The 23,769-nt window shown below is 37.6% G+C and overlaps 1 protein-coding gene across 3 annotated transcripts in view; it reads left to right on the top strand.

The window, feature by feature from the left end:
• The first annotated feature begins 753 nt into the window (after nt 1–753).
• SRFBP1 (serum response factor binding protein 1) overlaps nt 754–23,769 on the top strand; it is a 102,910-nt gene continuing 79,894 nt past the window's right edge. Inside the window, exon 1 of one of the 3 annotated variants that reach the window (XM_072597149.1) lies at nt 754–947. In XM_072597149.1, the coding sequence (XP_072453250.1) occupies nt 840–947 (108 nt within the window). In that variant the 5' untranslated portion in view covers nt 754–839. The remainder of the gene's footprint in view (nt 948–23,769) is intronic. The other 2 variants (XM_072597148.1, XM_072597147.1) reach the window with 2 other exon arrangements.

Here is a 23,769-nt window from a genome sequence, read left to right on the forward strand (position 1 = left end):
GTATGGCAGGTGACCTGTCAATATAAGCCCGAGAGAAGCTAACGCCTCCTACTGTTCCTCCTGCTCCCCAGGGGTCCAAGTAGCTGATAGATTTAGGGCTAGAAGGACTCTTGGAGGTCATCTCATTTTACAGACGGGGAGATGGAGGCACAGAGCACCTTCCCCTCCTGCCCCGCAGGCTCCGTCCTGGGCAAGCCCTTTTTCCCACACATTTGAGCTAAACCTCGCCGAGATCGCCATCCGATCTCGCCCTGTTCCCCCAAATCCATTCGTCAAGTGCCAGTCTGGGTATCCAGAAACCTTCCAGGCTTGGTAGGTGGATAGAGAGCCAGGCCTGAAGTCAGAAAGACCCGAGTTCAAAGTCGACCTCAAACACTTACTACACTTACACTTACAGCGTGATCGTGGGCAAGTCACCTAACCCCACTGGCCTCAGTTTCCTTATCTGTAAAATCAACTGGAGAAGGAAATGGCAAACCACCCTAATACCTTTGCCAAGAAAAACACGGGTTCCCGAAGAGTGGGACACGACTGAAAATCATTTAAATGGAGTTCATTAACAGGAAAAACAAGACAGTCAAGCAACATAACTTGAAATAATAACTCGCACGCTGCGTACACCAACTGAACTACAGGAACAGGACAAGTCATCACATCCCGCCGGGTGTCGCGCTCTACAACCTCTCATTTCCGATCTTTCCGGAACCTCCTTCACCCGCTAGCTTAGGTTGGGCCTAAAGAGCTTCCGTAGCCAGGAGTTCCCTCTGCGCATGCGCGCTGGAGTCTAAGTGGGTTTTCCCTAGAAGCGTGCCGGGGGCCGTGACGGAAAGGCGCCGTGGATGTCACTGGAGTCTTTGGAGCCCGCGCCGTCGTCCTCAGCTGCGGCTGCTGTCGGGTCTGGGGGCGTTGCCATGGCTCAGATGGGGATACTGAACCTCAATAACGAGGTGAGTGCCGAGGGGTCCGGGCTCCCCGCGCCGTGGACGAAGGCCGGAACCGCCTCCTTTCCCGGGCTTCTCTAAGGGCCCAGGAGGGGCGTTGGGGGCACAGGGTTCGTGTCCTCAGTTTCCTTTTCTGTAAAACGAGGGCGTTGCACTGGATGATCTCTGAAGGCGGGAGCGGCTCCCCGGATGCTAGGGGTTGCCGGGCGTCCCCAGCCTTGCGGCCGTGATGGGGAAGGGGCGTCCCTGGGCCTGGGAGCGCTCCGTCCCCGGGGACTGACCCGGGAAAGATGTGACTGCCCGGAAGGAGGAGGCGAAGGAGGCCTGTGGCCTGCTGGGTAAAGGAGCGTGTGGTGGCTGACCCTCAGTCTGCACCGCAGGAGAGTAGGAACTGCGGCTTGTCCTCTGCCCGGAGCGCAGCACGCTGCACGCTTCTCGAGAAAGCCGTCTACACCGCCTGACTCCTTCTCCCTCGATCTCGACTTCGTCCTGCTTGTAAAACTGCTGCCTTCAAAGTTACCGTCGATCTCGTATTTTAACCCAGGCTTTCTTAGCAGAGGCAGTTCCCGACAGTTAAGTCTTGGAGAGTTATCTGAAGCGACTTGCCCAAGGTCACTAAGGCATTGTGTCTCAGAGACTTGCTCTCAGTCTTTGGCTGTCTTACTGCCTCTTCCCTGGGGTCTGAAAGGGGTGTGTGTGTGTGCGTTTATGTGTAAATATATATATACATATGTATGTGTGTATATATGTGTATATATATATATATATATATATATATATATATATATATATATATATATATATATATATATATAAAGATGATATAAGTTGTTGATCTAAATTTTGTAATATAATACTTTATGTGTCACTTCTAGCTTAGGGAAATAATTTGCTACTGGTGACAGTTTCTCCCTTGATGCATATTTAACGTGAGAAAACTGAGGCTCAGTGAAATGAGAAAAGAAAACATATATTAGTAACACTTGTTCTCTTTGCCAGGCATTCTCTTAACACTATTTGCCATCGTGCCATTTCCCTCTTCAAGAATCTGTAGGGACCTCTTGCAAATCTCGCCTTTAATGCCCTCTATAAGATCTTTTCCTTCTATCTTTACAGCTCTGCCCTCTACCAGGTGTCCCTTGGGATTCTGTCCAGGGCTCCCTTCTCTCCTTCTGTACTAATTCACTTGTTGATCTCATCAACTCCCTTGGATTTAATTACAATTTCTATGCTAATAATTCTCTTTGTCTGCTTATCCTACCCCAAACTCTGCTAACCTCCAGCCTCCCATCTCCAACTGCCTTTCAGACAGCTTGAACTGGATGTCCAGAAGACACCTTAAAGTGAACTCATTTTTCATCCTAACCCCTCCCTTTTCTCCCCCCCACCCCTATTACTATAGAGGGCAACAGTATCCTCCCAGTCATTCCTACTCACAATCTCAGAGACATCCTGTACTCTGCCCCCACCTCCCCCCCCAAACCTAATCTGTTGCCAAGGTCTGTCAGTTTCAGCTTTGTAACCCCTCTTCCTTTGACACTGTCACTTCTAGTGCAGGCCACCTATGACCTCACACCTGGACTATTGTGATAGCCTGCTGATAGCTAGACCTGCCTGCCTATCTCTTCCTACTGGGAGCCATCCTCCATTCAGCCACTGAAGTGTAGGTCCAGCTCTTCATAACCGAGCCCCCTTCTGTTTTCTAGTCTTCTTACACCATACTTCTGATACCTATGCTTCAATCCAGTGACACTGGCCTCCTGACTGTTCCATTAACCAGACACTCCACCTGCAGGCTAAGGGCATGTTCTTTGCCCTTCTTCTTTGCCTGAATTCCCTCTTCTGCCCTTACTGCTGATCTCCCTGACTTCTTTTAAGTACCAGCTAAAAATCCCGTCTTTTACCAGAACCATTCCCCAACTTCTCATGATTTGAATGCTTTCCTTCTGTTAATCACTTCCTATTTATCTTATATGTACCTTGTTTTTTATGTTTTTTTGCATGTCATCTCCATTAGACTGTAAGCTGCTTGAGGGCAATGACTATGTTTTGCCTTTTTTTGTATCCTCAGTGTTTAGCACAATATCTGGCTCATAGAGGCACTTAATAAGTGTTCATTGATTGGTTGATTTTCTGCAGCATTCTACCTGTTGTATTATAATGGATTTATTGTTTTATCTCATACATAGTCTACTCATTTCTGTAATCCCCTTACTGGTGCTGTTTTATCTACTAGAAATACCTTTCCCAAAACTTGTCCTTAAATCAATTTTTCTCATCCTTCCAGGTCCACTTTGAAACATGAGATATGATACCTGCTCTAAGGGAGTTTGTGCTCTAATTGGGAAGATAAAACAGAAACATGAGAATATATATTTCTAGTTAGAAAGGCCTGTAGACTTATTTAATCCAACACCCTCATTTTGCAGTGGCTTATACAATGTTACTACAAGGTAGTAACAGACCTGAGACCTACACTGGACTAGCCTTTTACTTTGAATTCGTTATTTTTTCCTGGAATTCTCCCTCTGAAAATCATTGTAGTTTAGATCGTAGAACGTTGGAACTGGAAAAAGACTTAGAAGTTATTTAGTCTGTCCCCTTCAGTTTGCATGTGAAAAAAATGAGGCACCAGGCCATATTCTGGTTAACACAAAACAACGTTTTTTTTAAGGGTTCACTATATTAGCCAGGCATCATGATAGGTGTTGAGGATACAAAGAAAAAAAATGAAAAAAATCCCTACTTCAATGAGGTATTGGGCAAGGAGGGGAAAGACAACATCTACAGAAATAAATATATGTAAAACAAATACAAGGCAATGATTTTTATTATTGGTCACTACTCTGAAGCTTCCATTTTTGTTTATTTTCAAATGTATTCAGTCATCCCTGTTGGGAATAAGGCAGCTAGGTGGTACATCAGGTAGTGTTGAACTTGGAGTCAGGAAGAATTGACTTCAAATCATGACTTAGACATTAACTGTGTGACCCTGAGCAAGTGATTTAACCTCTCAGCCTCAATTTCAGTATCTGTAAATGAGGATAAAAATAGTACCTACTTCTTTGGGTTGTTTTGAGGATATAAGATAACATGTAAAGCATTGTATTAGCTTCACAATGCTGTATAAATGCTTGCTATTATTCGAAATCTGATTTCTGAATAAATGATGTATTACCATATTTAGAGAAATGAGAAACATGGATGATGAAAGTCTGCATAGTTTCCCGAACTCTTAACTTACAGCTTTAGTTTTCTCTTCACCAAATTCCTTACCAGAGAATTAAAATATAACAGTAACTCACATTTGTACAGTACTATGAGGTTTTCAAAATACTTTTCTGTTAACCTTATAGGTAGTGCAGTTATTATTACTTCTTGTTTGTGGGAGAAGATACAAAGACTCAGAGAAGTAAAATGCCACCTGTGGTTATATTATTATGCAATTATTAATTACCCCACACTGATTTGATTCCTGATAGCCTAACTCCAAGTGATTTGTGAAAACTTTTCCGTTAGGACTTGATGCCTCTTTCCTTAAGATAGGAGTTTAATGTAAACCTAACTTCTCTGAGCCACAGAATATCTGGACTTGAGCTTGCTATGTAATCGACCTTAGAAAAAGCAGTTCATCCTTGCTTATGTCATTTAATGTCTCTGAGACTCGATTTTCTCATCTGTAAGATAAGGGGACTGGGTGTTCTCCAAGGAAAGGTCCAGTGTTTTGCCTCATAAAGATAATAGATATTGTCCTTTCTTACTGTAAACACTATAAATTCTAAGTTGCTTTTGCCTCTTATGATGCATGCTTTTACCAGCTAATAAACGTCAAAATTTTCTTTGGGCATATTGTAGTTCATCCTAAGTAAAGATGTTAATGATAAGTATAGGAACAGAAAAAAGAACTTAAAAAAAAGGAAACTGAAATAGCATTTAACAGTTATTTAATTAACATAGCCTTTTTCAATTCTGGGCCGCTGGTGTTTCTGTAAGATCATTAAGTTTTTGTTTGAAAAGAAAGAAAAGGAGTGGGGACCATTGAGTTTCCTATTCATGTATTAAATTTAAAACCCCTGTGAACTCTTAAAACAGAAGAAACCCCAGGTCCTGAAAGGGGGACCTGGAATGATCCAGAGTCCAATCACAGTTTACAAAGATTACAATTGCATTTATTGTCTGAGATGTAGCTTGCAAGCTGGAGCTGTGAGACAGAGTTCACATCTGTTCAAAGCCCAGGTGGAAAGGAAGAAGGTATTTATACCGTTCAAACAAGGGAAGTCAGGGAATTGGGCAGGTCCTAGAAAGAAATGAGGCCCAGAGCCCCATTCCCTAGGGGAAGGAGAGATCCAGAAAACTGGACAAGTGAGAAATGTCTGGCATCTCAAGAAATTTCTGGCATCAGAGTTGCGGCTCTTTGATACACAAATCCAAAGGCATTCCTGGTGATAAGCCGGCCTGAAAGTTCAAGGTTTGAGCACAAACAGTAAGATAAGGGAATGTCTTCAAAAACCATAAAACAGGATGTATTCAAGATCCCCTTAACCTAGAGCTTCGGGAGTCTCTGAAGATAAGGATGTCTCTTGAAGGTCTCTAAACAACCAAAAGTTTCAGGATCTGCTTCAAAGCCAGTATGAGCTTTATTGACTTCGGAGTTGTTGATTCTGCATGTCCAGCTAGGTTTACTCTCAGTCACTGAAAAGAATTGTTGCTATGTTGAGGCATCAGAAGTCCTCCTGATTGTGTTATTTTATTGTCTGGTTCCTCTGTGAAAAGAGACACTCTAGCATTATTTTATTGGTTAGTATAAGCATTACAGAACCCATGTTCATGCATGTAAGCAGCAGTAGCACAAATGCGATATTCACAGCACCTACTGCAGCCATAATATGCCAGTGCAAGTCTGAATCGAGAAATACAAGACTCTCCACATGGAAGACAGAACCAAAACATTTATTCAGACATCATAAAGCCAAATCTATCATAGCAGCAGATATCCATACACAGTAACAGTGAAGAGGGCAATACCAGCCCCAAGCCTTCCCCCTGCTGGGCTTCCCACAAACCAACTCCCTTAAACAAATCACAGACAGGCTCCCTTAAACAAAATGCCCTTCTCTCACTCACAGCCAGCTATGGGCTTGTCTGTGTCCTTGAGTTCTGACTGCTTTCTGACCAGATTTTCTCTCTGCTCTGCTCTAACTTCCCCTCTTCCTGTTCTACCCATTCAGCAAACTCCTCCCATCACAGACCCACGCAGGTCACATGGGCCTATTAATGAACGGGAAAGATCTTCCCATTTAAATTACCATTACAGCAGCCTATAAATTTTGCTTGTTTAACCTCAAGATTAACATCACAACTTTCATGTTGCCCTGTGATCTGCCTAGAACAGTTTCCTAGGTTTTGATTTCTGATATAGTTGTCTTTTTGTTTTTTTTGTAGTTTGGAGAAGAGGAGAGGGAGTATCATTTTGAAAAATCTATACCTCTATATCTTGTCTATCAGTTTTCAAGGATGTATATGCCTGGTTTGTAAATGAATAATCCCAACTTTGATTACAACTCTGTGATTAAGTGGAATGCTTTTGAGTTCCTCTTGTTTACTTCATGGAAATAAAGAGAAAAAAAGTGTTATCAGCTTTTTATTCCCTCATACAACTTCTGAAGAATTTCTTAGTCATCTAAATTATTTTCCAAAAATGTTCTTGTTATAAGAAATCAAGTCAAATTATTATTAAATATTAAATTTTTGTTATACTTACTGTATTTTTATTTTTTTTTAAATTACTGTTCCATTGGAGTTGTTTTGTATTCAGTTCTGGTTGTCACATTTTGTGAAGGATACCAATAAGGCTGGAGTGTTTGTAGAAGAGAACAGTACAGATTGATAAAGGGTCTTAAGATTATACCATAGGAGGACTGGTTTAAGGAACTTGGGATATTTATTCTGGGGCAAAGAAAGATTAGCAGAGGTCTGGTACTTATCTTCAAATACTTGAACAGTACTCAAGCAGGGAAAATATGTTTAGTTACACATTCAAGATACTTCACAATTTCAAACCACCATATCCTTTCAGACTTATCTCACCTTACTGTTTCCTACCTTGTATTCTGTGCTCTAGCCAAAACTGACTACTCCACACCCTTCGTTTATGCCTTTTGATTTTTTGCCTCTGAGCCTTTACTCAAACCCCCTTCCCAGTGCTTGAAAGTCTCCATTTAACCACACCTACAAACTTTTTTTTAAAAAAACTTACTTTTCAGGATCCAGTTTGAATGCCATGTTCTTTATGAAGCCTTTGCCAATAATCTTCTCCCACTGGAAATAAGGTTTCCATGTTTGTACTTTTTATGCATTATTCAGTTCTGAATTTTATTTTAATTATTCATTCAAGTGATGAATTTCCCTAATAGTGTTCAAGCTGTGCGTAGGCAGAGACCTTATTTAATCTTTATATTTCTCCCAACACTTTGCACAATGCTTTGCATACAATAGACACTTACAGGTGTTTTGTTTTTTTTTTATTGAATTACTTCTAATATGGTAGTATATAAGTAGAATTCATTTTCCATCTATTAGGTGCAAGTTCCCAGTCTTCCCCCTCTGGTGTAACTCTTGTATTATTAACAGAAACAGTTCTTGAACATATATGTGATGGGTACATACTTTGGTGGTCTGGGGAAGCCTATGAAGACCTTTTCAGAGTAATGCTATTAAGTGCATAAAATAAAATATATGATTACAAAGGAAACCAGTTCTACTGTATACAGTTATTTAAATTTATTTTTAAAAGTTCACAGAGCCCAGGATAAAAACCTTAATTTAGTGAATAGTAATTAGTTATAGGAATGGGTGCTCACAATAACACGGGAGAATTAATAGGAAAATATTGTTGTTTTCTCTATTTCTCCTCTTTTAAACAACAGTGATTTGGAGGGCCAAGGAAGGGGAGTAACTAAAAGAAGTACTTTAAATCCGTAGGCATTACAAACTACCCATAAAACTAGTATCTTTATTGTTATTTGCAATTTGCTGTGCAAGGACATCTTAAATCCTCTATATTTCCTAATAGAAAGTGAATAGGAAAATGAAATGACTTGCTCCATATAGCCTACGATAAAAATGATATTGTGCTTGTGATTATGTAAGCCTACCACGTTATTAGATGCTTGTTTAAGTAATTGTAGCTGTTATGGGTTATAAAGTTCCCATGATTATCACTGGGCAAGTTTCTACCTGGAACTTTAATGTTTTTCCGAAGTAATGAGTATTATTTTGGATAACTGGATACTTTGGAATTACATTTTAAAAATTTCAGCTAGGTGGCAGCATACATTCATCAACAGATGTGCCTTAGCTAATTATTTTATCTTCTATTCCTCCAGGTATGATTTCACTTCTTTCTCATCAAAAATATGAGTATAATAGTTCACTAAAAATGCTTAAAATTGCCAGTTAACATTTAAATAGTTATTAAATGCACACAGGGCTTTGCACACAGGAAACACTTAATAAATTGTGGTTGAATAAATGAGCTAACAGTGTTCTTCTGTCACTATTATAAATAAAATGTCCAAAATTTTGAAATCTTTTTATTAGTCACACCTAATTTTAAGCCTTTGACTATCTCCACTCCTACTCTCTTCTCTGTTTTCCTCTTATTTCAGAAATTTGAACAGTTCATGGCCTTGACACCAGTGGTTCCAAACTTTTTTGGTACTCTTGGTGACATCATTTTAATGAACTTCTACTCCACCCACCACAATAGCATAGCTGTTATATTATCAGTATCCTTTGATTAAGAAAATTCATGATGACCAAGTTATTTCTAGTGTAGTTTTAACTTTAGATAAAGTTTAATTTTTTGGTCATACCATATGTATGTACAGTACATTTGAAGAATAGTAAGGTAGGTACATGCAAAATATTTGGGCTACAAAAGGTATGCTTCCTTATTTTTGAAGTTGTGATCTAAAACTTGAAGTTTGGGAGATGCAGCCTTAGATTAATTGCTGTGAGAATAAAGGAATGTATCCTAACTGTGTCTTGGAGGAGAAGGTAACAATACGTTTCTGATTTGAGAGATACATGGTTGTTACTCATTTGTACAAGTCTAAGCTGAAGTTCTACTTTCAGCTTCAATGGAAGAATAAGCAGAAGAAAAGGGACTTGCGCAGAGTGAGTGGAATAGCAGCCAAGATGCCCATAAATTCAGAGGAAACAAAATACACTAAAAGAGCCTGTAATAAAACCCATGGCACAAATACCTAAAGTTTAAGCAGCAAACCACAGGAACTGGAAGAACTAAGGTTGAATGGGTGGAAGAGGGAAGAAGATAGAAATTTGATCTTATTGAGACATGATTGGATGGATTGGATATGGCACTGGATAGATAGCTCTTATTCCAAAGAAAAGCGATAGGTAAAAGCATTTGGGGGACTGGCAGCATTTTGTTTTTGGATACTTCTAATTGTGTTCTGCCCTACATGATAATCCTTCAAATACTTGAACACAGGTGTAAGACCTGGTATCCCTCAAATTTTACCTTTTCCAGGTCAGACATTCCCATTTCCTTCAATGGGTCTTTATAGAGCATGGGCCCTCATGCGTATTCCAGCAAAACTATAATTTCCTTCTTTCTGTGCATTTTTCTAAATATAATGTGCCTGCCTTTTCTAAATATATTTTCAGATTATATTAACTTTTTTTTTTAAGTCAGTTGCTGGATTTGTATGTACTGAAAACCCTTCAGTCTTTTTCAAATGGACTGTTATTTAATCATGTCTCCTCATAGTTGGCTCTGGACAACCAGATAGGGAATTTACTCCTACCTGAAAGGCTATCACCATGTCTGTCCTCCAGTTTGCAAAAATAATATATTCAACATTTTGGATTAAGCTGATATATTTCTCTTTGGCTTATTATGCTAACATTTGGCCCCTAGTCTGGCACTGTGGTAATGGAGAGAGACCTGACCTTGGAATCAGAAAGATCTCTGGATTCTGACCTGTCTTTTGACACTATATTTCATTATGTGAGTATGAGCAAGTCTTTTAATTTCAAAGATTAAATTACAGATGTGCTATTCCTCTGCAATAGTAAAAAAGGTATTTCTACCCTAGGAGTTCTGCACACTGGTGGAATCACAGATCAGGTTCCTTGGTCAAACAAAGGCAACAACAGTAACAAAGAAAACCACTTTATACTAACCCAACAGTAGAAGAAATATAATGAGCCTTTGGACAACTAGGTGGCATCTGACTGGTATGAGATGAGGAAGCGGGAAACGAGAAAGCTCACTTGAACAGCCTCAGTTTTTTCTGTAAAATGAAGCAAGTTTCTCAGATGAGAACATAGGAAAGCAATAGGAGGTTTTAGGAGGGATGAAAAGGTTTGTAGGAACCATTGTGAAGAGTGGGTGAGAAAAGTAAAGAGGGATTGCCTAGTAGCAGGGAGGGCCGAGTTGAACCACACAAAGCATATTGGCCAACTCCAGAAATTTACGTGTTATTCTGAATATTAGTCCATCATCTCCCATTTGGTTTGTAGAACTCTTTATTATCATACCTCTGGAATTATGGTTGATCGTAGTACTTGAGTCTTTCAATATTCATTTTTACACGATTGGTGTTATGGCATAAAAATATTCCACTGGTTCTGCTCACTTCACTCTGCATCAGTTCATACAAGTGTTCCCAGGTTTTTTCTGAGGAGACAAACATAAGCTTCAAGGTTCATTTGCTTCAGTATGTTTTATGTTTAATCTGTTCCCTTACTTTCTCAGACTGGACAGTTCCCAAAGCTGCTGCTATTTCTGTTGTCACCATTTATTCTCCCTAATGTCACATCTGCGTTGAGTGGATCACTAGCTCTAGCAAAGGCAGATGTTCTTCCTCTTTTATCTACATTTTAATACGGATTTACCTTTTTTCTTTAAAAATTTTAACCATAGTAGAAGTAAGTTTTAAACATATGATGATGTCCTCATAGTTATTTTCAGTTTTCATTAGTGGATTTTTACTCAGAACTGACTGGCTCCTTTTTAGCTAGGTGAAAGCAAGGTCTTGTGAGATTTCTAGCTTTTTACATTTTCCTAATTAGTTCAGTATACACCTAATTGTAAATGGAAAACCACTGTTTGGGATACAAACACACACACACACAAATAATTTCTAACCTCAAGGAAGGCATTCTTCTAAGGAAATAAATATACCATATGCCCTAAGAGAAATCAAGGGGAGAGAGTACTGCAGGAACTGAGGAAATCATGGAAATCTTTATAGAGGTAATAACCTAACAAATAGTGGCCCTTGCATCAGAAATTTAGTTCCTTAAGCACATAAGCTAAGAGTCTATTTATTATTTTCATCAAGTTTGATTTGTCTGAGGATTTAGCCAGATAGGGTTCTGGAGGTGCAGGGTTAAAATGAAAGATAAAAATCCTTTCTGTTAAGCTAGATTTTCAGATATAATAAATTCTAGGTTAACTAAAATCTTTCCAAGAATGTGATGTATGTTTGTTTTAATAGGAGTGGGATAATTCTTCATTCCATTATTTACCCTCACAGCACTAAAGCCTTGTGTTTTTAACAGTTTCAGATAGAAATCTTTCTAAAATGCATCACAACTTTCTTGTCTTTAACAGAGTATACTGAATGTAATTTTACTTTTTCTCAATGACTCTCAGTCACATTGTCATCTGTGGCTGTACAGTGTTCCCAAATGACTAGTTTTTATTTTAGTTCCTCCATTTTGTTTTCATAATTTTTCTCTTTCCTTTCTGCTATCAGTTTTCAGTTTTCCATCTTGCCATTGTACTATATTTTTTGTCAATATACAGAATGCACACAGTCCTGTAAAGCTGCCCATAAAGTGAAATTTAGGAAATATTTCCTTTCTGTTTTGCTGTTTATAGTTGCTGTCATCTTGGAAACCAGATGAGCAAAACTGTTAGAATTGTGTACAATATAAGAGTAAATGGATGATCCTAAGATTAGAAAATATTTCTTTGTTACATCTATTTGGATTTTCATTTTTTCAGAAGCTTTCTGGTTCTCCATTTTGTTCTAAATTGGTAAGGTTGCCAGAGAGCTAAATTCCAGATGGGTGAAGTGTTTTGTGGTTACATTTAGGAAGTACAGGAATGCCTGATTAACCATAAATAAATATTTTGTTAAGAGGCTCTGAAACACTGTCAGAAGTAAGTGATTAGATCTCTTCATAGTCATAGTTCTGTTAAAGAGAGAATCAAAAATGGAATAGATCTTTAAAACTAAAAGAATCTTTAGAGATCACCTAATCCATCTCTGTCAGAAGAGGATACTGGTGTTAGAGAACTAAATGATTCATCCACACTTCACCAGCTAATAAGTAGAGGACCTGGAATTAGAACCCAGACTTTTTGATTCCAGATACTGTGATCCTTCTACAGTGTAACAATCATCGATAAAGCACAGAGGTTTGGGCAAAAATATGATTGAAGATAAGAAGTGGGGCACAGTACTGAGCATACTTAGGAAATGAAACAAAGTGCCCTTATTTTCAATTACAGAATGAAAGTACGTTGGGAAATAGCATTTTATGTACAAATTTTCACTTTATGGGCAACTTTACTCTATATTCTGTATCTTGACAAGAATTGTTAGTCTGCAATGCTGAAAGGTATATATTACAGAATATATTATCTATTCCTTATAAATGTAACACATTTTATACTGTACTCTGTATCATTGCTATTATTCTGTACTCTGTTCTGATAAAGAACTGGAGTCCATCAGGCCAAAATTTTAGATTGAATTCAGTAAAATACAGTGAAATATTTAGGTAAATGTAATCAAAGGGGAAAGGGGACAAACATAGTTAAATGACATTTCATATTTGTAACACCTCTAGATTTTAATGAATTGAAAATTTACTTTTGTTTAGCCTTGTGATGTGACAGTGAAAAATGTTCATAAGACTGTAGATTTAGAACTAGAATAAACTTTAGAGATCATCTAATATTAAGCATTTCATTTTACTAATGAGAAAACTGAGGTCCAGAGAGTTAGAGTCACCCAGTAGGTGACACAGAGCTTATATTGAAGCCCAGCCTTTGATTATAAATCTAGTGCTCTTTCCATTGCATTACTGACTTGTGCCTGCATTTGTCCATTGTTAATATTCAAACATGGGAAATTGTCAGGACCTGTGTATTTGGTTCTGCCATTTCAAACTTCATTAAACTGTGGTTTGCCAGTTCATATGGGGTAGAGTAACTGAATATGGGGTGGTGAATAATTTGGCAACGATAAAAGGTTTCTGAATGTGAGGTGACTAAAAATTCAAAATCCAAGGCATAATGAATCTGAGGTGTTTCTGGCAGTGTTTGCCTGTGTTGCGTTGTGCAACTTCACTGCAACCTGTTTCTGAACACACAACCTGCACATGTTGCACTGCTCATGCTGTTGTTTCATGCAGTGCCTTTGAACGCTTCCAGAAACAGCTTGACTCAGATTCAAGACTATTATATGTTATGAATTGCAATATTTTTACTGTACAGATACATACAAAATCATTAAATGGATTTTGTTTTGGGATTAGGACAGAATTTCAACAATTTCTGAAATGGCCCTAAACATATTTCTGCTATTTTGTATTATATATTTATATGAAGCAGCATTCTCCACATTGGCAATTATAAAATAAAAATATTGATCAACTCTAAAAAATGTTGAAGATGTCTTGCAACTTGCAGTATCAAATATTTCACCAAGATTTAATTCTTTATGTAAAAATAAACAAGCACATCCATCTCATTAGCTTACAAATTTGCTTTCATCTTTAATAAATGGTAAAATTGTATGTATACCAAAGAATTGCTTTAAAATTAATTTCTTTATGATTTATTATCAGTAAATGCTCGATTTGTATACTATTTTACACTCCTATATACCCAGGGTCGCAGGTGGAAAACGTTTAAGAAGCCCTGATTTAGAGGATCATATTCAACTCGGGTTCCATCTTAGGAGAGGAAAGAAATTGCCAAGGAGAAACAAACTCAGATGATAATTGAAGAACAGTTAAAGAACTGAACATGTCTGTCACTGGGAGAAGGCTGAGGAAGAGATGTTTTCTCTGTGATTGAAAAGTCGTTTTGTGAGAAAGACATTTATAACTCTTCTAGTACTTGGTTTTTAATGAAGCCCAGTAGGGCACCAAGTTTTTGAAAAGGAAAAATAAAGAATAAGGTTGCAATTTCATATTGAAAGAAAATAGCTCTTTTAGTATTGGAACATCCTAACAATTACAATTGTCTGAAATTGGAAGGGTTTCTCTTAATAGGTAGTAATTTTTCATTAATGTATTTGTTTGAAGGGAAGCTGGAGCAGTATTTGTTGTTCATGTAGCCTACGTAGGTATGGATCAGATGACTTCTAAAATCCCTTTCAACTTTTAATATTCCATGATTTTGAATCCTAGTTACCTTGGTATGTATTTGCTGGACAGAAAATCCAGTTGAGAGCAAAACTGAGCAAATATTATGAACTTGTGATTTCACGAAATGAAGATAAATATAACCCCTATGCATATAGAATATTTTCTAATTAGGAAAGAAAAAACATATGAAAAACAGCAGAAAAAAAAAAAACTTTGGGGGAATGGGGGAAATGCTTCAGGAGAATCACTTGTCAAAGGTTCCATAGATGGGATTCATGAATCAGCCAGAGGATTAGACTAGATGACTCAGGTGAGATGCCATGAATGTGAGAATATTTTTCCATATCCTTAATAAATATTTAATTTCTAATCAAAATAATCACTTCATTTTAATAACGACATATTTCTTTCCTTTTAATGTATCTTCACAACTCCATTGATGTAAGCAGGAAAGCACATTTTCTTAAGTACTTGATTGTATTAATCTCTTTTGAAAAATAAGTTTTTCCAAAGTTTTTGCCTGAATTTTTTCTGTAATGCTTGAGTTGTCTTCCATTTAAAGTTAGGAACTTATTCGTGATAATTGTATAATTTTTCTTTTTGAAAACAATTTGTTTTCTATCTGTATTTTTTTTTTTGCCCCATCCTTTTCTGTCTTAAAGAATGTCTTTGAACTAGTCAGAGAAGAAAGAGCAAATACTATTTTTTTTATAGCAGTAGTTCTTAAATTATCGTTCTGGGACCTCTGAAGGTCTTCAGGACCCTTTCAGAGAGTCCTTAAGACCATAACTATTTGTATAATAGTATTAATATGTCTTAATTTTCTAATATAGTAAATCTGCATAGATATAACCTACATAAATAAGAATTCTTTGCGGGAACCTCAGTTTTTAAGAGTGTAAAGAGATCATGAAAACCAGAACTTTGAAAACCTCTGTTCCTCTTGAAACAAACAGAAGTCATATTTTTTCTCTTATAGAAGGTGGGAGGGATCATGGAAGGGTTGTAAAAAGTTGTGCTTTCAAAGAAACTAGAGAGTCTTAAGTGACAGGAGAGGGGCAGTCACTTCTAGACATGGTAGGGCAGATTAAAATATATTTTTTATACCATTGCTGTTTTTCCATTAAGAATGGGGCAAATTGAGGGTTTTTTTGTTCTTTTACTGTCAAGATATGCTTTAAATGTGTGGGATATTATATAAAGGGATATTTACTTTTTGACCGGCAGTATTTGAAAATTATTATCTTAGGATCTGTGAAATGATATGTAAATTTTACTTTTTCATTCACAGCCTTGTGAAACATGACAGTTTCTGGGAAGAAAATAGTTCAGTATGATTTCTGTCTCAAATTATTCAAATGCTGGAAATATTGACATTCCCTGACAGATCATGTTAGTGTTCTAGTAAGACTTCTTTAAAAGCATATAAATTTCAGATTATGCATTGCAAGAAAGAATTCTGAGAAGAAATATTTCTAGGAACCTTTCCAGTGCTTTTAAAGTTTCTAGAGTTGCCACATCATCATTTGTGCTGTATGAAATGCAAATCATGAGATGTCCACATTGCTTTTCTAAGCAGCAAAACACTAAAATAATCAAAAGTATAAAATATGTAGGTGGCTGCCATAGATTTTCCTTATTAATGTAGCATCTACTCCTATTATTTATTTAAATCCCTAAACTGATTTCTTCCTAGATCAGAGTAATTTATGTGTAAATGTGATAGTAGGCCCCTTATACTAGTCAAATGCTCTCATAAATAAAACCCCTGGTTCATAGTTTTCATGGCATATTATAATGAAGAAAACATATACCCCAAGTCATAGCTTATTTTTAAAGAACTGCAGTATTACTAGTGCTAAAAAAAAAAAATATGATTTCCCTCTGTGTTGATTTCTTTGAACTTTCTATAGAGCTTTACTTCTTCCCTTTCTTGTTCAAATAATTCAGCAAGTTCCAAGGTATGTTGAATTTTCAGTTGAATTTAGATTTGTTTTTAAAATTTATAGTTTTATTACTTGAGTGTAATTCACTAAAGAAGTAATGTTCCTATATTCTGAACCAAAGCAAAAACTGCCTTTCACAGTGGAAAATGGTGCAGCTGATAATGTTACTTTAAATATGACTAAGTTATTGTTGCATTTGGTGTAGTCTTTCCACTTTATCTTTGTCCTTTATATTTAGTACATTTATCACAAACAAAAATGTTAAGATTAATCCCATCTGATTTCATATTCTTTCATCAAATCTTAGAGTTTAGTTAACCATCTTTTATTAATGTGTTGCTGTGTGCTAGGCTACAGATAATTATGCTTAGATCATCGGCAGCCATGGCTTCACCAGAGTGGGGTGGTGGTGGGCCCTGGGAGCACAGTATGGGGTGGTTAGCACTGGTGGTGACAGTAGCAGTTTCCAGAGCTCTCAGACTGCCCAAGGTGGTGGGGATGTGCTGGGGGATGAAGGATGTGCTGGGGTGGAGGGTTCAGACAGCTGGTTGGAAGGAGATTGCGTGGGACCCTTTCTTGGTACTGGCTTCTAGATTGTGCATTGATCATGCACAGTTTCAGGTCACAGTCCCAGGCCTGTAAGGAGTGATAGCACTTGTGACTTCACAGGAGAAAAGGCCCAGGTTGTGGTTCTAAGTCGGAGAAAGGAGTGCTTATGGTCACTCAGGGGAGAATTAGGATCCTAGTCAGTTCCAAATTTAGGAAGTTGGCAGGAAAGGTCTGTCTCAGGGGGTTGGTGGTAGGCCCCACCAGCACATTGCAGGCAGCACAGACTGTACCTTGGGGTGGCTGTTTTTGCTGCAGCAACAGTTTTGGGAGCTCTCAACACAAAGACTACCAATAGGAACTGCTAGAGAGTGGGCAACCTGGTTCCAGACCCAAGGCCAGGAACCCTGTTAGCACTGATGAGTACAGGGGAATATGGTCCTTTCCTGGGTAAACACCAAAACATGAGACAGGAAAGCAGTGACCATACCTCTCTCTACTGCATGTTACTTCAGAAGTACTAAAACCTAGACTCCAGAGCTTGCTCTGAAAATAGCAGCAGGAAAGTCCTGAAGCTTGGTACAGTGTCATTTAAAAAGTTTGAGAGACACAATTTCTGGGTGATTAATCATTTTATTAATAATACTAGCATTTAAATAAAAAAAAAAAGTCAGTGGCACTCTCAAGCCAAAGACCCTCATAGCAGTGGGCTCAAGGCTCATAGGCCCTTGAAAAAGTAGGTTTTCCAGAGGATGACAATTAACTCTTATTCCTTAATAAGTAATGGGAGAGAATGAATATTACAATGAATGGTTGGACCTATTCTAATGAACTTTGATTATGTAATTTACTTCCAAATTACCCCCCCTTCTTGATCAGTCTAATCAAAGAATTTATCCCCACCATTTATCTACCATGAGTAGAGCACAATGGGCTTCCCCACTTTAGATTAAATTCTTTGTAAAGTTAGATGGGGTCTGACCCCCTATTGAAGAGAAAGTTAATTCAACTTCAGAGAGGACTTTAGAAAAAGGGGGAACTCTGGGTCTCCCCAATCATTGCTTATTAGTAATCATTCTCCTCAGTCCTGTCACCCCAGAAGCAGAGTACAACTTGAACATAAAGTTAAAAGCCAGGAAATAGGCCAGAAAAATAAGTGAATAAGAACAACAAAAGAATTTGCCCATGGAAAGTTTCTGTGGTGACAGGGAAGATGAAGACACACACTTCAATGAAGATAACAGAGTTAAGACAGAAGGGGGAAGTAGAGGATAATGGGAAAAATTATCTCATAAAAGAGGCATGAAAGCAAGAGCCTTCACAATGGAGCGGAAAGTGGGTAAGTGGTGGGCAGTGCTTGAACTTTATTCTCATAGGAATTGGTTCGAAGAGGCCGTAACATACATATTCATTTGGGTATAAAGATCTTTTATTACCTATGGGGAAGTAGAAGGGGAAGATAGCAGGAAAAGTGGAGGGAGGCTGATGGAAGGGAAGGTGTTTAAGGGAGATGGTGGCCAGAAGCAAAACAGACTTTTGAGGAAGAACAGGGTAAAGAGAGAGAAAGGTAAACTAGGGGGAAAATAGAATGGAGGAAAATATACAGTCAGTAATCATAACTGAAAGTGAATAGAGTGAACTCACCCATGAAACAGAGGCAGAAAGCAGAATACATTGAAAGCCAGAATCTAACAATATATTGTTTGCAAGAAACAGAACCAGCCAGAGAGGAATAATAAGGGGCAGATGCAGAATCTAGTATGCTTCATCTGAAGCAGGTCTGCACGACATGCAGCCCATCAAAGAATTTCAGGCAGCCCAGAAAAAAGAGTTGCTACTGCTCACTCTCCTGTTTGACAGCGTGACCTTTGGCAACCAAGCATTGTCAGTCTGTCTGAAAGTGGTAGAGGTCTGATCTAAAGTTTAAAAGAAAGGGCAGCAAGGTAACAGTGATGATCTCAGATATAACAAAAGGTAAAATAGACCTAATTAAAAGGGATAAACAGGAAAACTACATCTTGCTAAGGCACCATAGGCAATGGAGTGTTGTCATTCCTAAACTTATATGTACCAAGTGACATAGCATCCAAATTCTTAAGTGAGTTAACAAGAGGAAATAGAAACTCTACTAACAGAGGATCTCAATTTTCCCCTTTCAGAACTAGATAAAGTCGAACATAAAATAAAACAGAAAGAAGTTAAGGAGATGAATAGAATTTTAGAAAAGTTAAATACTATAAACCTCTGCAGGAAATTGAATGGGAATAGAAAGGAGTATACCTTTGATCAGCAGTACATGGCACCTTCACAAGAACTAACCATGTATTGGGGCATGAAAACCTCACAACCAAATGTAAAAAGTAAAAACGTTAAATACATACCTTTCATACCATAATGTATATCATCCATTACAAAGGCACAGGTACAGAATATAGTCATGTTTAAAGAGAAGACCACTTTGTACAGTAGAGTGTGATAAACAGAGTAATACAGTAAAGACTAAGTACAGGTTGTAAAGAGCTTTAAAAACCAAGTAGAGGAGTTTGTTTTTTATCCCTGTAGCCAGTTGGGAGCCACTGGAGTATATTGGTTAGGAGAGTGACATGGTCCAATCTGCACTTAAGGAAAAACGTTTTGGCAGTTTTGTGATAAAGACTTAAGGGTCAGAGACCTTTTAGGAACCTATTGCACTAGTCTTGGGGAGAAGTGGTTGTTGTCCTTCATCTTCGAAGAGGACCAAAATGACATCACCATGATTAAGTAAAATTTCAGTGTGTCCAGCTGTGGCTGATCAGACCACTACGAGCTCAGGAATGCTCTACCACAGGTTGGGCACAGATAGTCCGTATGAATATTTGGGGTGGATATCCTAAATTTGCATATCCTGCGTTTCCTCTGTACTGTCTGGATTCTGCTTTGTTTAAAGAATACAGCACCCTTTCTGATGTGGGCACACCATGCTGAGCAGTCCTGTGCAAGCATCTCCCGTGTGACACAGTCAAATCCAAAGTTCTTGAGAGACACCTTGAGAGTGTCCTTGTATCATTTCTCCTGGCCACAATATGATTGCCTGCCCCATGCAAGTTCTCCATAAGGTAGTCTTTTTGGCAAGCTTACATTTTGCATTTGAACAGCATGGCCAGCCCATCAGAGTTGTGCTCTCTGAAGCATAGTTTTGAATACTTGGCAGTTCAACTTAAACAAGGACTTCAGTGTCTGGTACCTTATCCAGCCAGATGATCCTCAGAATCTTCCTAAGACAGTTCAAATGGAAGCAATTCAGTTTCCTAGCATGGCGCTGGTAGACTGTCCATGTTTCACAAGCATATAACAATGAGGTCAGCGCAACGGCTCTGTAGACCTTCAGAGGAATGGAAGTAGAAATGGTGATATTTAGCAGTTGATTGTAAATATGAGATGAGGGGGAAAGTAAGGTATTTAGGACAATATTCAGGTTACTAACCTGGGAAACTGGAAGAAGGGTTGGTACCTTCAACAGGAATAGGGAAGTTTGGGGAGGGGAGGAAATAATTAGTTCATTTTTGGTTATTTTCAATTTGAAATATTTTGAGGACATCCACTTTGAAAATGTTTAATAGGTAGTGGGTGAAATGGGACTGAAGCACAGAGGAAGACTGGAACTATATACAGATAGATAAAGAGATAGATAGATGGAGATAGAGAGATCTAGGAGTCATCCATATACAACTGATGAGCTTACCAAGAAAAGTGAAAGAGAATAATGCCCAGGACATGTATTCTTTGGGAAACAATATTGATAGTAAGTGAGCAAAGGAGACTAACAAGGAGCAGTCAGACAGGAGAACGAGAAGATGATGTTATCTTGAAAACCCAGAAAAGAGAAAATATCTGGTAAAAGACTTGTCGTCAGCCATGTCTGATAAAGCAGATAGGTTGAGAATAATGAAGACTGAAAGACTACCAAGTTTGACAGTTAAGTGATTGTTGGTACCAATAACAGGTTCAAGTTTATAAAATGCTTGAGGTGGATAGAGTATATCAATTAATGTGCTTGTGATATATGGGTTTCCAAAAGGAAAAAAAGTTTCTATATTTTATTTTTAACATGTCAGTTATGCCTTTAAGTGCTTTTAAAGTCTCCTGTTTGTTCCCACCATTTAAATATGGTTGTTAAAATAGTCACAAACTAAGAAATTAGAATTCTTGTTGTTGGCATACATTAAAATACCTGATGAAGTTTTTCTTTATCCAGTAATGACACAATGCAATGCTTCTTAAGTCTTTCCCATAATTAGAATGTAACCGTGGAATAGTTGTACTAATGTTCAATACAAATTATGTCTAGCTTGATAAAGCAGCAGGTTCTGTCAAGTGGTGAATAATCATGGAATCATAAATCTAGAGTTTGAAAGTACCTAAGACTCTGCCTAGCTATTCCTTCCTCCTCCCTCCTTTTTTTATACATGAGGAAACTGAGACCCAAAGAAGTTGAGTGACTTGACATGTCTAGTGAGGTTACTTAGTTGAGAAGTAGCAAAGATATCCGTGCTCGGATACTTGATGACTCTAGAGCTAGTACTCTTTCCATTGTACCATAATGCCTTCCCAATAGATTATTAAACCTGCAAAATCAATAAGTGAACATAGAACATTTGCTAGTGTGTTTGAGTAATAATGCTTCACTTGGTGTTAAATTAGTATTTTATTAATTTTTTTGCCTTTAAAAAAGTCTACCAGGATTATAAAGCTTCCTAGGAAATGTATTACTTGTTTTTCCTTTGAAATTAAAGTTAATATAAATTGCTTTTTTAAGCAGATATGAATGAATAAACAGTTTAAATGTGTAAAACAGAATTCCAAAGAAATAATTTGGGGGGCAACAGGGTGCAGTGCACAGAGTTCTGACCCTAGAGTCAGGAAGACCTGAGAGTTCACATATGGTCTCATATACTTCCTAGACCCTGGGCAAGTCACTTAACTCCAGTTTGACTCAGTTTCTTCATCTGTAAAATAGGTGTAATAATAGCATCTACTTCCCATGTTTATGAAGATCAAACAAGATATTAATGGTAAAGTGCTTAGCACAGTGTAAAGTAGTAAAGTGCTATATAAATGTTAGCTGTTATTTAGAAAAAACTATTTACATAGAACTATTTATGCTATCTTTTGTTGGAAGATATTTTGATACCTTTTTGGTATAAAGGAAGTTTGTGAGTCACTGAAAAGTTATTTCTTTTAAAATAGATTCTCGTTATTTGGGAGAAAATATCCTTATATATATATATTTTACTTTTGGGGGTTATATCAAGGAAAAATATCTCTTTGGATAACAGATCTGTTTTTCCCTGGAGGGATGCTGATGCTGTTAACAGAATTTTACTGAGACAGTCTCTAACCTGAGAATGACGAAACAGCAGGCCAGAGACACAGTGCCAGTAATCAGGTAGCCATTTAATTAATTAATTTCATTATGAGGAACAAATTTGCAAATCAAGAATTCTCCTGATCAGAATTTCACCTTGCTGAAGTGGACAGATTATATACATAAATCACAAGTGGGAGGGGAGCAGGGAAAGTGGATTACAAACAGTCTTTCCAGAGCTAAGGTGGTTTCCCATGAGAAACCCACAAATGGAATACAATACAATAATTCTGGAATCCTATAGTAGCAATCAAGCGAGTCCTTGGGGGTCAATACTTGGTGGGTCACAGGATCAGAGTACTGTGATGGAAACTGGTCCTATAGTCTTTGATTCACTTCTCTTCAGGTAAGCAGGCAGAAGGGTGCCAGTGATTGTGAGCCTTGTCAAAGTTTGATTGATAAGTTCAAGCTGCATTGTGAGTTCTTTCACGAGAGGCAATTCTGAAAAAATCTAATAGTATATTCATTGCACATATATCGATTATTATAAAAATCAGAATTCCCTCCACACTGTCCTGCAGTTTCTTTCTGCTAAAAAAAAAAAAAAAGTCTCTGCTGATGGACACCACTAATATATGGCCCTACCATATCTTAACTTTTTCAGTTAAAATTAGACTAATCTCTAAGTTGATTGTCATAACTTTTGGATATCGTTTGAAGAGAAGGATCATGCTGATTGCTCCATATATGAGACTACTCTCTTTTAATTGCTCTTCACCATATAAGGAAGCAGGTTGAGACCACTTAACAATAGTTATTGTGTTGATAGCATTTTAGCAATGGTTTTTTAATCTTTTATTTATATCTTGAAATTTCCAACGATAACTTTTGTTTTTATATCAAGTTCATTTCTTAATATATCATCCTTTCCACTGTATGATGAACCATTTATCACCAAAAAAATTTTTTTAAAGAAAGATAGGAGGAAGGGGACAGCTCAGAGAACTCAACATATCTATTAACTTTGAAAGTATATAGAGTATCCAAAATTCATAGCAGCTTACCTCTGCAAAGAAGGGAAGGAGGCACGTTTTCCCATCTTATTTGGGATCAAATTTGGCCAGTATAATTAAACATTGTTCCTCTCAAAGTGGTTTAAATTTCCATTTACATTGTTATATTCATTGTTTACTAGACTTTGTGTTTACTTCATTTTGTGCCAATTCATTGAGGTCTTTCCATGCTTTTCTGTCTTCATAGGCATTCTTTTTTACATCATGGTAATATTCCTTTACATTCATATGCCACAATTTGTTCAGCAGTTCCCCCTGTTGATGGACACAAAGCTTTTTGTGACAAAATGTGCTTCTATGAATATCTTGGTGTATATGGGGTCATTCTGCCTTCAGTAACAATGTAGTTACCTATAACAGGACTCCATGGATCAAAGGATTTAGGGAATTAAGGGAATTAGGAAAGCAAGTAGTTAATTGTGGGAATTGAGTGACCCACATTGACTCCATCTTGTGATTCAGTTGTGGAGCTTGCTCAGTTCCGTTTCTATTCAATTACA

This window comes from Notamacropus eugenii, chromosome 3 (genome assembly GCF_028372415.1).
Source record: "Notamacropus eugenii isolate mMacEug1 chromosome 3, mMacEug1.pri_v2, whole genome shotgun sequence".
Classification (NCBI taxonomy): domain Eukaryota; kingdom Metazoa; phylum Chordata; class Mammalia; order Diprotodontia; family Macropodidae; genus Notamacropus; species Notamacropus eugenii.